Raw genomic sequence first — 13114 nt, 5'->3', positions numbered from 1 at the left:
GGAAGCCAGTATCTGACATGCAGTTGATGGTACTTGGCACTGGAAGTTCTCAGTAGCATGTGTTTTCGATAGACTTTTTAAAGGTCCGTTTGAAAGCTTACTTCAAGTAGAAGTAAGTGCTATGTGGAGCAATAGTTTTCGGTTCCCCTTCCTAATGCTCATCATCTCCCCATATTTTTTATGTTGAATGCCTGCCTATACATGATTTTTATAAAGAAAAAAAATAATTAAGATTAAATACATTTTACATATTGTTTATTGCATAATGGAATTTTGTATCTCGGGAATTAGTATCACAATGCAGTTTATAAATAATTTCTAAACAGTCTGAAAATTGTTCAAGACACTTGCAGAAAAGCCAGATAATAGTAGACCATGTTTGGTTAACCTCAATGCACTCAGTCCAGCCCATGTTTGCAGATAAAAAAAATTGGCAGATACTTTTTCAGCAGAAATGATTCATGAAGCTGATTGGCTAGCATTTCATGAAGTAATACAAATCACTTGCCCAACTTCAAAATAGTTCTACGTTTTTAAAAAGGCAGCAGACAAACATTTCAACTATGTGAAAAATTCTGCAGAACATATCACCATTTATACTAAAAGCTTGGGGGACGAGATTAAACCCATGAGTGATCCAGCATTCACTTAGTTCTCATGCATGTCAATTAGTATAGATGTTCCTGATATCATATTTGGTGCTGGGCTTCATCCTTAAACATCCAAGACTGTCTTTCTCTTTCAAACAATGGTTGGTTTGCCACTTCAAAGAAATGACCTTGGTGGACGTTGCATCTCTGGACCTCTTTAAAGGAGACGGTGAACCATATTCCTTTTGAGGTGTAGGAAAGAATTCCCTCAACCTAGATGACTCTAGAGAGCCAGTTTGATGTAGTGATTAAGGTATAGAGCCAGAAATGGGAGATCATGAGTTCAAGTGCCTTCGACTGGAAGCCAGCTGGGTGACCTGGGACAGTCAATCTCTCTGCCCTAGGAAGAAGGCAGTGGTAAACCACTTCTGAAATCTTGCCAAGAAAACTGCAGAGACTTGTCCAGGCAGTCAGTCACCAGTACTGATTCAAAGGGAGAAGGTGGGAGGAAGGAAGAAGACGAAAAGGAGAAGATTAGTTTTTAGCAGTTATTTGTGCACTGAGAACAGGCTTCCAATTTTATTTTTTATTTCTTTATTTCTTTATTTATAAAATATATATAGCCACGTGCAGCAACTCTAGGTGGTTTACAAACAATATTTTTAAAAATCACCACCGCCCACACCCAGCAACAACACATGATTGTTTTAAGTTGTGAAGTCGTGTCCGACCCATTGCGACCCCATAGACAACTTTCCTCCAGGCCTTCTTGTCCTCTACCATCTTCTGGAGTCCATTTAGGCTCACACCTACTGCTTCAGTGACTCCATCCAGCCACCTCATTCTCTGTCGTCCCCTTCTTCTCTTGCCCTCAATCTTTCCCAGCGTTAGGCTCTTCTCCAGTGAGTCCTTCCTTCTCATTAGGTGGCCAAAGTATTTGAGTTTTAGCTTCAGGATCTGGCCTTCTAAAGAGCAGTCAGGGTTGATCTCTAGGACTGACCAGTTTGATCGCCTTGCAGTCCAAGGGACTCGCAGGAGTCTTCTCCAGCACCATAGTTCAAAGGCCTCAATTCTTTGGTGTTCAGCCTTTCTTATGGTCCAACTAACACATGATTAAATACCGTATATACTTGAGTATAAGCCGACTCGAATATAAGCCGAGACCCCTAATTTTACCCCCCAAAATTGGAAAAAGTTGGTGACTCGAGTATAAGCCGAGGCTGGGAAATGCAGCAGCTCACGGTAAATTTCAAAAATAAAAATACAGGTAGATAACAATAAAATTGCTTTAATTGAGGCATGTGGAAAAGAGGGTCAACAAAAACAATATATTATCAGTATATTCAACAAAAACAATATATTATCAGTATATTCAACAAAAACAATATATTATCAGTATATTCAACAAAAACAATATATTATCAGTATATTCAACAAAAACAATATATAACATTCAAGTATTAACAATAACTTTAAATGTACAAAAACCTTAACTCAATAAGCAACCAAGCTAAAACACAAGCATCAAAATCCTTCAAAACTGGATTCCTCCTCCTCATCTGTATCTGCAAACAGAGCTTCAGCTGTAGCTGGTGTGAGGTTATCATCATATACATTGTCACAGAGTTCGCTGTCATCACTATCACAGTTGTTGTCCTCATACAAAGCGGTGTCTTCACTGCCATCCATAGCATTACTTATGCCACATTTCCTGAAGGCGTGCTTCACCATGTCCTCTGGAATCTCTTCCCATGCATCACGAACCCACTTTGCTATCAGTTCTGTGTCAGGCTTCATCATATTTCCACCTTTTGTTAGTCGGGCTTGACCAGATGACATCCATTCGGACCACATCTTTCGCACACGGTCTTTGAAAGGTTTATTTAAACACACATCTAAGGGCTGTAATACAGATGTAAGCCCACCTGGAATAACGGCTAAAGTAACTTGAGAAGACTTTGCCAATGTTTTTATGTCATCAGATGTGTGGGCTCTGAACATATCCCAAACTAGCAATGATGGTTTTTTCTTTAAGGCTGCTCCTGGTCGTCCATTCCAAACTTCTTCCAGCCACTTTTTTGTTCCATCTTCATCCATCCAGCCTTTAACATGTGGGCGCACTGTAATTCGTGGTGGGAATTTGACCTTTTTAGGCAAGGTCTTTCTTTTAAAAATAATGACAGGCCGCAGCTTAGTTCCATTAGCCAAACATGACAGAACAACTGTAAAATGGTTTTTCTCATTACCTGTGGTTCTGAGTAAAACAGTTTTGTCTCCCAAACTTGCCACGGTTCTGTTGCTTGGAAGATCAAAGGTCATAGGTGTTTCATCCATATTCCCAATATCTCCCAGGTCATAGTTATGGATCTTTCTTTGTTTTATGATGAATGAATGGAATGACATCACTTTTTCATCAAGGTCTTTTGGCAACTTCTGTGAAATCTTTGTTCTTTGCCGCAAACATAGGCCATACCTATTCATGAAGCCAGTACACCATCCTGCTGACGCAACATAATTTTCAATGCCTGGTACTTTTAATTTGTCATCTTTAGCCATTTGAAGGGCACGTAAGCGAATTCCCATGCGTGTTACGCAGTAACCATTTTGACGACACTCCATAACCCATTTATGCAATTCAGTCTCTAGAGCCACATATGGAGTTGTTAAACTACGTTGAGCTTTTTTTGCCTTTGGAATCTTTTCCAACTCAGCTTTCATTTTCCGCCACTCCCTCACTTGTTTTTCATCAACACCAAATTCCCTACTTGCAATACTGTTATTGCTTTTTTCTGCTCTTGACACAACCTTTAGTTTGAAAGCAGCTTCGTATGACCTGCGTTTTTGTTTTGGTGTAGGATTAGAAGTACTGGGCTCCATTTCTAACAGGAATGGGGAGGTCTGCTAGGGAGGCGGCAGTCAAGCATTGTTTCCCTCGTGGGTGTGTGTGGGGGGGGCAGTCAAGCCTTGTTTCCCTCCTCAGTCAAGCTTGTTTCCCTCCTCGTGTGTGGGGGGGAGGGGCTTGTTTCCCTCCTCAGTCAAGCTTGTTTACCTCCGTGTGTGTGTGTGTGTGTGTGGCAGTCAAGCGTTGTTTCCCTCCTCAGTCAAGCTTGTTTCCCTCCTCTTGTGTGTGTGTGTGTGTGTGTGTGTGTCAGTCAAGCGTTGTTTCCACGTGGGCCCCGGGCTGCGTCCCGGCAACTCCTCTGCTCCCTCCCCTCACCTCCGGGCAGTGGCGTAGCGTGGGGGGTGGAGGGGGGGCCGGCCGCACCGGGCGCAACATCTGGGGGGGCGCGCTCGCACTCGGGAGGGATGGAAGACGCGCCGAAGCGCCCTTCGCGCGGCTGGAGTCCCGCGGGGGGGATCCGGGGCTGAGGCGCACTCGGGGAAGCAGCAACTCACAACCAGCTACTCTTGGGGGACGGAGGCACAAAGCCGGCCAGACAGGGCTCGGAGCCATCCCAGACCACAGCTGCACTTCCACCTTTCCCAGGGCAGCCCCCGCAGACGGAGCGCAGTGCAGGGCACCAGCATGCCCCACTGCCAGAGAAGCGCCCGCCGGTGCGGCCCCGACTCCCTCACCCCGCGGCAGGTGGCGGCGGCGTAGCGGGGCTTGCGAAAAGCGGGGCGGTCGGCGGCGGCTGCTCCCGGCGCCGGGCAAGGGCAAGCAGGGCAAGGTCGCTCCTGCTCAAAAGCCAGAGTTCAGCGGCTGGCGAGGCGCTCGCGCGGGGCTCTCCCGGGGCTGGCGGGCCGAACGTGGACCGGCCTCCCCCTCTCCGCGCTAGAGCGGCCCCCGCGGTGGCGGTCCGGCGCACGTGGCTGAGGGGGCGGTGGTGGCGGGAGGGGGGTCAGAGGAGCGAGCCGAGCTCTCCCGGGGCAGCAGGTGCGGGCTGGTGCGGCTCCAGGCTCAGCCGCAGCTCCGGCCAAGGGCTGCCAAGCTCACGGGGCGTCGTGCCGGCCCCCTCCCTCGCTCCCCGCGCCCGGATGCGCCCCCGGCGGAAGCCCCGGCCAGCCGCGGTGCATGCCTGAGCGAGACGGGCAGCTGCGCTTGCGGGTCCCGCTCTCTTCCAGGCATCAGAGGTAAGAAAGGGATGGCGGCGCCCCCAGCCGCCCCCCCCCCTGCCGGCTCCGAAGCGGAGGCTCCGCTGCGCCGCCCGCCTCCTGGCACGGCCTCGCGTCCCGGCGCTTCTGCCGCACGTGAGGGAGGGGATGCCGGACCTTCCCCCTTTTCCCGGGGGAGGCGTGGGTGGGGGGTGCGGCGGACGCCCAGGATGCGGGGCTCCCTGCGGCAGACTCGAGTGCTAAAATCCAGGGCCGGGCCGGGCTTCTCTCCGCCCGTCCGCCCGCCGGCGGGCTGGCTGGCTGGCGCTGGTCCCCGGGCGAGGCAGCAAGCGGGCGAGCGGCGGCTGGCTGAGTTCGGGGCGGCACGGGCGAGCGAGCGGGCGAGCGGCGGCTGGCTGAGTTCGGGGGCAGCGGGTGAGCGATGGGGGGGAAAGCGGCGGCTGGCTGAGTTCGGGGGCAGCGGGCGAGCGATGGGGGGGAAGCGGCGGCTGGCTGAGTTCGGGGGCAGCGGGCGAGCAATGGGGGGGAAAGCGGCGGCTGGCTGAGTTCGGGGGCAGCGGGCGAGCAATGGGGGGGGAAAGCGGCGGCTGGCTGAGTTCGGGGGCAGAGGGCGAGCGATGGGGGGGAAAGCGGTGGCGGCAGTGTGTTCGGGGCGCAGCGGGCGAGGCAGCGGGCGAGCGATGGGGGGGAAAGCGGCGGCTGGCTGAGTTCGGGGGCAGCGGGCGAGCGATGGGGGGAAAGCGGCGGCTGGCTGAGTTCGGGGGCAGCGGGCGAGCGATGGGGGGGGAAAGCGGCGGCGGCGGTGTGTTCGGGGCGCAGCAGGCGAGGCAGCGGGCGAGCAATGGGGGGGGAAAGCGGCGGCTGGCTGAGTTCGGGGGCAGCGGGCGAGCGATGGGGGGGAAAGCGGCGGCTGGCTGAGTTCGGGGGCAGCGGGCGAGCGATGGGGGGGAAAGCGGCGGCGGCGGTGTGTTCGGGGCGCAGCGGGCGAGGCAGCGGGCGAGCGATGGGGAAGCGGCGGCTGGCTGAGTTCGGGGGCAGCAGGCGAGCGATGGGGGGGGAAGCGGCGGCGGCAGTGTGTTCGGGGCGCAGCGGGCGAGGCAGCGGGCGAGCGAGCGGGGGGGAGCGGCGGCTGGCTGTGGCTTCGGGGCGGCACTGAGCTGCGCGGCCTCCCTCCCGCCCTGCCTGCCCCCTGGCCGGTGCCTTCGCCCCGCAAGCCCCCCCCCGACTTGCCCGGAGGAAGCGGCGGCAGCGCTGCGGGCCGGGAGGGGAGGGGGGCGCGGCGGGGGCTGCCCCTCCTGCCGAGGAGCCGAGCCCGGCGGCGTGTGTGTGTGTGTGTGTGTGTGTGTGTCAGACCCGCAGGAATGGCTAGTTGCGTTTCTCTGTGTGTCAAGCCCCGTGGGCTCGACACACAGGAAGGGGGGGAATGCCGGAATGCCGCTTCCCTACCAGCCATTCCCGTGGGTCTGACACACACACGCACGCACGAGGGGGAGAAACAACGCTGGACTGCCGCCAGCTCTGCAAGGCTCTGCCGCTCCCTTCTCTCAGCAGCCTGTTCCGAACGAAGGGACAGTTCTTTTTTTTGTTGACTGGAGTATAAGCCGAAGTGGAGTTTTTCAGCCCGAAAAGTGGGCTGAAAAATTCGGCTTATACTCAAGTATATACGGTAAGCTATTTGATGGTCTGGGTTCCCCAGGCCCGCTGGCAAAACCAAGTTTTCAGGGCCTTATGAAAGACTGTCAAAGTGGGGGTCAGTCTAATTTCTGCAGGCATGTTGTTCCAAAGGGACGGAGCCACCAGGGAGAAGGGCTATTCTTCTGGGTCCTGCCAGATGTACCTCCTTATGGGACAAGACCTGGTGCATTCCCTGCTCTAGTGGGTAGTGGGTGCAGTGGATGTGACCGGCAAGAGATGGTCCCTCAGATAAATTGGTCCTTTCTATAGTAATACAAGTCATGAAACAGATGCAAAAGAAAAAAATGCTCTGACTTCAGCATTGCCCCAACCACCATTATGTACTTTTCACCATTACTGGTATAACTGTGAGCAAAGTATGAAATTATAGAGAGATCTTTAGAGCAGGCTCACAACGTGACTAAACAAATGGTTGTGTGGGACGCTTAATGGATAGGAATCATTATGTGTCACCATGAGGTACAAAAATCATACGTGCAGCAAATTCTCTCATGCGTTATAAGGAAAAATACGTTCACAGACGGTTATAATTTCTTTACTATATCCAGCTGAATCGTGCTGTTCAGGTTGAAAGGAAGAAAAATGTTGTTCCCTCTAAGAATGAATCAACTTGAAAGCATTTCTTTTGTGAATCCCATTTGATCCTGTTCCATAAAAAACCTTCAGTATAATCATCCCACGCTTAATTATTTTTCATTGGTATTTAATGAGTATAATAATTAATGTCTTTGTTGGAGGGTAGAAACAAAGGAAGAAAGAATATGGTTCTTACTTTGAGAATAGAACACTAAAAATCCATAAGTGGTGAACATTTCCTTCTTAACTCCTGCTGAGTTATAATCCTAGCCAGAGAAATTATTTTGTCTTCTTTAGGGGGTATTTCTTTGCGACCAAAATGTGTGTTACTTAGTGCAATTCCAGATTTTCCAATAAGACTTCCTATTTTCGAGGATTAGATAGATATTTCTAGCATGTACACATCCTAGTGATGCGTTTCTTAGATTTCCTGGAAGATAATTTCTTTGAAAATTTGTATGATTAGTCAAAAGCTTAGATAATGAGCAGCTCAGACTTCATTTACAATAAACTATTGTAGTCTTTAACTATCCCATGTGCCATCAAAATAACTTCATAAGAGGGGGATTTTTGAAGCTAAGTATGAGGTATCCAGGCTGTCTTTATTGCAACTCTTTCATTTGAATTGCAATTAAACGTTTGTTCCTGGAGTCAACCAGGTGAACATCCAATCCTTAAATCACTTGGATATTGCTCTTGCCTTGTCATGTTTCTTAGTGACATATTCTGTAATCCCAAAGTAGATCCAGAAATTCAGAATCTAGTGTCAAGCCAAATTATTGAGATAGCAGTGGTGCACTTAGTAGTTGCAATGTCTTAAGGAAAAATTATTGGAATTTTTTTTAGATTAAGCATTTTGTTTCTATGTATGTCTGAATAAACATGCATATAAAAGTGCCCATCAGTGCAGAGTTATACAGATTGAAAGTATAATCTTACCATGGTGTTCTCTGAGTGTCATATATATTGATGATTTGGTGACTGTATTTATGTGTAGCTGTATTCATTCTATGTTAAATAATTTGCATGTAAGTCATGTTCTGCTTTCTGCCCTCCAGATAAAATGTGCACAATATTGGCCACAAAAAGAGGAGAAAGAAATGTTCTTTGAAGATACAAACTTCACATTGACCTTAATATCAGAAGATGTAAAATCCTACTATACAGTCCGACAATTAGAACTGGAGAACCTCATAGTGAGTATGATAAAAATTAATCAGTGTGCTATAATTGCATTAGTTCTCTTTATTAAAATGGGTGATGCTTCGCGTTCTTGATGCTTCAAGAATTTCTATAGTTGAAATTAAAAGTTTTGATTTTGGATAGCATTTCATTCTAATTTTGAATATTGCTAATATCCAGGATTCTTAATTCTATAATGTTTGTTGGGAATAGCATTATCACTATCCTGCTGTTATTTCCTACAGCTACGCATTTGTCAGGCATTTTCCAAAGCTTAAAGGATGCTTCCAATTTCCAAATTGCAAGTCCATTTTTCATCTTTAATTTATTAATTTACTTAACACTTTACAGACACATGAAACGCGAGAAATTCTGCATTTTCATTACACAACGTGGCCTGACTTTGGAGTCCCGGAGTCTCCAGCTTCATTCCTCAACTTCCTGTTCAAAGTGAGAGAATCGGGGTCTCTGAGTCCTGAGCATGGTCCCATTGTAGTGCATTGCAGTGCTGGAATTGGAAGATCAGGAACTTTTTGTCTGGTTGATACTTGTCTTCTCTTGGTAAGAATGGCTGATAGGCATAGCAGGAATTTGGGTTGGCTATATGGTTGGTTCAACTGGGCTCAGGGCAAAATACCTTTTAGGGACTTTTGCAAGGTATTCTTGTTTTGATCACCATTGTGCTTCTGCAGTAAAAGCTGCTGAATGGAGTAAAAACTGATATGGAAGCCCATAAGTTAGACCAGGGGTCTCCAACCTGTGGGCCGTGGCCCACTACTGGGCCGTGGCTTGCTGGCCGCAGAACAAGCTGGCCAGTGCATGCACTCAACCCCACTCGTGCTAGCACCACCGTTACGCAAACTGGGTGCCATGTGGCAAAAACAGGGTGCCACTAGTGCGCACAGGTAAAATGCTTCCTCCTCTCTTTCCCTCTGCTCCGCCAACCGAGGAAGGTTGGAGATTTCTGATCTAGGCCAGGGTCCCCACCCCCTGATCCGTGGACCAGTACTGGGCCGTGGCATGCCAGCAAACGGTCTGCAGAAACAAGCAAAGTCCCATCTGGAATGCAGGCAGCACACAAAACCACACACTCTTGGTCCATGGAAGAACCTTTTTCCACGGAACCGGTCCCTGGTGCCCAAAAAGTTGGGGACCTCTGAGTTAGACAATATCCCATATTTCTTTTCAGTTTTGACATTGAAGAAGAAAAGACTGGAAGGGGAAAGAAGAAGGTACAGCAGGAGGGAGAAACACAAAAACCACTGTTGTTGAAGTTTTCCCATAAATCTTTTGAGTAAATCCCATTCTTCAGTGCTGTGTTTAGCACCAGCAGAATATTCAGTAAAGTCTGACCTCTGTTAGTCAATACTTACCACCAATTCTTTCCTCATTCTGTTCCTTTCTTATTCCAATTACACTGTACCTCTTGATTTGGGCAATGTTTAACATTATCTTTTTGATTTTTGTTGCCTTAAATTTTAAGCTGCTTTCAAATAATTCATGAATAGCTCTCCAGGACTCTTTAGTGCCTTCCTACAATTCTGTACCAGCCTATCTAAAAGCCTGGTGGTAAATCCCATGCTGTCCTAAGCCTGTAGGATTTATTTGGAAGTACATCCTGCAACTTTTTTTAAAAAAAAAGTCACTTGCAACAACCCTTGCAAAGGATTACAATGCTAAGCATGTTTACTTTCATGTAAGATCCATTTTATTCAGTGGTGTTTACTTAGTAGCATTTAGGATAAGTGTAATTAGGATTGTAGCAATTGCGTGCTGCCCAATGTATTTCTGATCACAACATACTCCATGCTGATATTATTACATGTCAAAAAGCAGGCACTTTGGATCTTTTTTCCTAGAAAATTTAGTATTATTTTCTTTTTGCCCTTAATTCTAATTTCTAATCCTTGTGGCTATAGGGATGAACTTGGCAAGGTTCACAAGTTGCATGAAGTCATTATTTGCTTAAACATGATGTATTTGATACATCTTGGTTGGCCGGGTTTACAAATAAGCCATTTTGTGGTTTACTGCAGGATGTGACTAAACGGCATGGTTGAAATGGTATTAGCAGAAGTAATAAGGGTTATGCTTTCAGTGCTTTGGGGAGGGGCAGGGCTAGTTTATTAAATAGTAAACTCCTGCACTGTATACCCCTAATGTTCTTTTTCCTACATTTAGTTACTAATTGATTTATTTAATTTTGCTTTTTTTACGTTATCAATTAATAACATAAATTCAAGATGTCTATAAAAAGATATAGAAAATATTTTTTTAAAAAATCTATTAAAAAGTCAGATTGATGAACCTGAAAGGATTCCAGAAGGAACTGGGGGATGTCTGGGGCGATTGACTTCAGGGTCATGCTGAGGCTCTGGTTATGACCTGGAACCAAAGGGCAGCTGACCCTTTGGATAGGATTGCGCCTCTTTTGACCCATCGCTCCAGGTACTCCCGTGGTTCATGGAGGAGCTGTGGGTTTTGAAAAGGGTGAAGAGATGCCTAGAGCGTCCCTGGAGGAAAGTGAGGGAGGAATGCAACCGGACATGACTTAGAGCTGCTATTAAAGCCTAACTGATGGGGGTAAAAGTGGCAAAACAGCATTATTTCATTGTATCTGCAGTGTCGCTAATGTTATTCTTTAACATTCCATTGTTTTTTATTGGTTTTAATGATTGTAAGATGTCTAGCTTCGCCTCCTGGCCAGATGGGCAGCATATAACTTGAATAAGTAAATAAATAATGACCATAGATGACATCCATATGGTTTTCTTGGTAAAAAATACAGGAGTGGTTTACCATTTCCTTCTCCCACACAATATGAATTGATGCTTTTGGCATTGTCCCGAAAATGTTGATCTGCCTCCAATATCTTCCTTTATCGTTGTCTGCTTGCTTTTCCTGGGTGATCCTGCTGGGAATATATATATTCTTGGCAAACACTTTCAGTGTTCTTCACTCATCCCTTCCTGGAACATCCCTCCCCCCCCCACCGCCACAATGAGGCAGCGTGTTCAATTCTTTGTTTAGCAATGATACTTATCTACAAGAAATTTTATACCAAACATGACCACCACAGATATAAGAAAAAATATCTTTTTGACAATCTCTCCAACATTGGCAAGCATAATTCTGATAGATACGTGCTAATATAACTGGGATCAAGTGCCATCAGTATATAATGTTTCACTGCAATTCTTGGACAAAAGCTGAGGTGAATTCACCTGATTTCTATAATTCTGCAAATTTGTTTCTTGTATGGATTTACCAAGATCGCTATCTCAAGCTTCCTTTAAATCTTGGGGTGGATCTCCTATTGCTAATTACAGTAACAATCTATATAATTTTTGAGATTGTTTCCTTGGGTTCTTCTAAGTAACTATTAGATTCTCAAATTGGTATAAGGCTCAATTTGCTAACGTTCATGTTGCCTAAAAGAGATTTGAGTTGATACCAGAAAAACCAAGATTACTGTATCTCATTCTATCTATCTGTCTGTCTGTCTGTCTGTCTGTCTGTCTGTCTTCTATATAGTCTATCTACCTACCTACCTACTTAGAAACTGCCATCTCACATAGTGACTCAAGGTTAGGTTTTATGGACCTAATATTCATTGCTATAAAATATTTTATTCTAAAAGTAATGAATTTTATTTTAAGAACATTTTATTATAAAGTACTAAATACTGATGTGATTTACAGACATAAAACTCATATTCTGGGCTGATATAAAAGATAGCAAATAAAACTGACTGTTTCTAAGGGGCCTGAGAACATTGTAATTCCTTCTCTGTTGTTGAGTATTGGAACTAAGCATGATAGTTGCAAACATTTTCAGAGGGATGGTCATTTTTAATATGGCAAGAAATAAGATTCTTTGATCCCCCTTAAGATTATATTACCGTATTATGGTGTGAAGTTCACAGGAATTCAGCTATAATAAAATGTGCTGTCTTTGTGTTTTTATTGAATATTGTGTCATTATAGGAGACTTGAGAATTGTTAATATCAGGTTTGCAACTACTCTGCAAATGAAAATTTATAGTACTGTATGCTTTTATGGGATCAAATTCTTGTTGAGTTGCATGTGTTTGTTCTCAGGAATTACTTTTCTGGTTTGGTGCATAAGTGCTGATTTCTCATTGTTCCTGCATTCATGGACATTTTTTGTAGATATATGAATTTTTTTACATCATGTGTGTTGTTTCATTTCAAAAGTCCCTGTGAATTCTGAGAAACATGATAAGATAGTTCACTGAGTGTCATCTCTCTTTGTGCAGATGGACAAAAGGAAAGATCCTTCTTCTGTCGACATTAAACAGGTTCTTTTAGAAATGAGGAAATACCGAATGGGGCTTATACAAACAGCAGACCAACTTCGCTTCTCATACTTGGCTGTTACAGAGGGAGCCAAATTTATCATGGGCGATTCTTCAGTACAAGTGAGCGCAATACATATTGTCTTCAGTTTCAATTATTCTTTACAGTGAATCTTAGGTTTTAGTATGTAGAAGAATTCTAATGCAGTGATATGCATTAAAAAGGAGTGGTCCATGATTTTTTCTTTTGCATGCTAGTCAACATAACTAATAAACATAGCAACTAATATAGAAACTTTTGCTATTTTCAAAGGTGATAGATGATAGGTAGGTAGGTAGGAAGAGAGAGAGAGAAATAGATAGATAGATGATAGACAGATATATAATACAGAGTTTATTATGACATATATTTGGGGGAATTACAGTAGTCTTTCTCAGATTCCTAATCAGTAAGAGCTAGTAATGATTATGATATTCATAATTAGCGTATGAGAAATACTTTTCCATTAGAGATATGGTTTAACAGTAGTAGAATGGCAAGGAGTTATTATCCCTGTTTGTGCCGTAGGAAGTTATGTTTGAACCTCTTAATAAGTTACGGCTTAGCTGTTTCACATTGAAATCTGATATCATAGTCCTTCGTTTTAAAATAAGCTATGATGGCGTCTCCCTGGAGGTTGAGATATTCTTCTTGATG

At 45.5% G+C, this 13114-nt stretch overlaps 1 protein-coding gene across 4 annotated transcripts in view; it reads left to right on the top strand.

The window, feature by feature from the left end:
- Window positions 1-13114, top strand: part of PTPN1 (protein tyrosine phosphatase non-receptor type 1) — an 83748-nt gene that overhangs the window by 65818 nt on the left and 4816 nt on the right. For all 4 annotated transcript variants that reach the window (XM_081322219.1, XM_081322217.1, XM_081322218.1 and 1 more), the window contains 3 exons: window positions 7976-8113; window positions 8451-8660; window positions 12379-12540. In XM_081322219.1, coding sequence (XP_081178345.1) covers window positions 7976-8113; window positions 8451-8660; window positions 12379-12540 — 510 coding nt within the window. The remainder of the gene's footprint in view (window positions 1-7975; window positions 8114-8450; window positions 8661-12378; window positions 12541-13114) is intronic.

Source organism: Vipera berus, assembly GCF_964194415.1.
Source record: "Vipera berus genome assembly, chromosome: 3".
In the NCBI taxonomy this organism is placed as follows: domain Eukaryota; kingdom Metazoa; phylum Chordata; class Lepidosauria; order Squamata; family Viperidae; genus Vipera; species Vipera berus.
The sequence above is the reverse complement of the archived record's forward strand: the minus strand, read 5'-3'. Positions and strand labels throughout refer to the sequence as shown.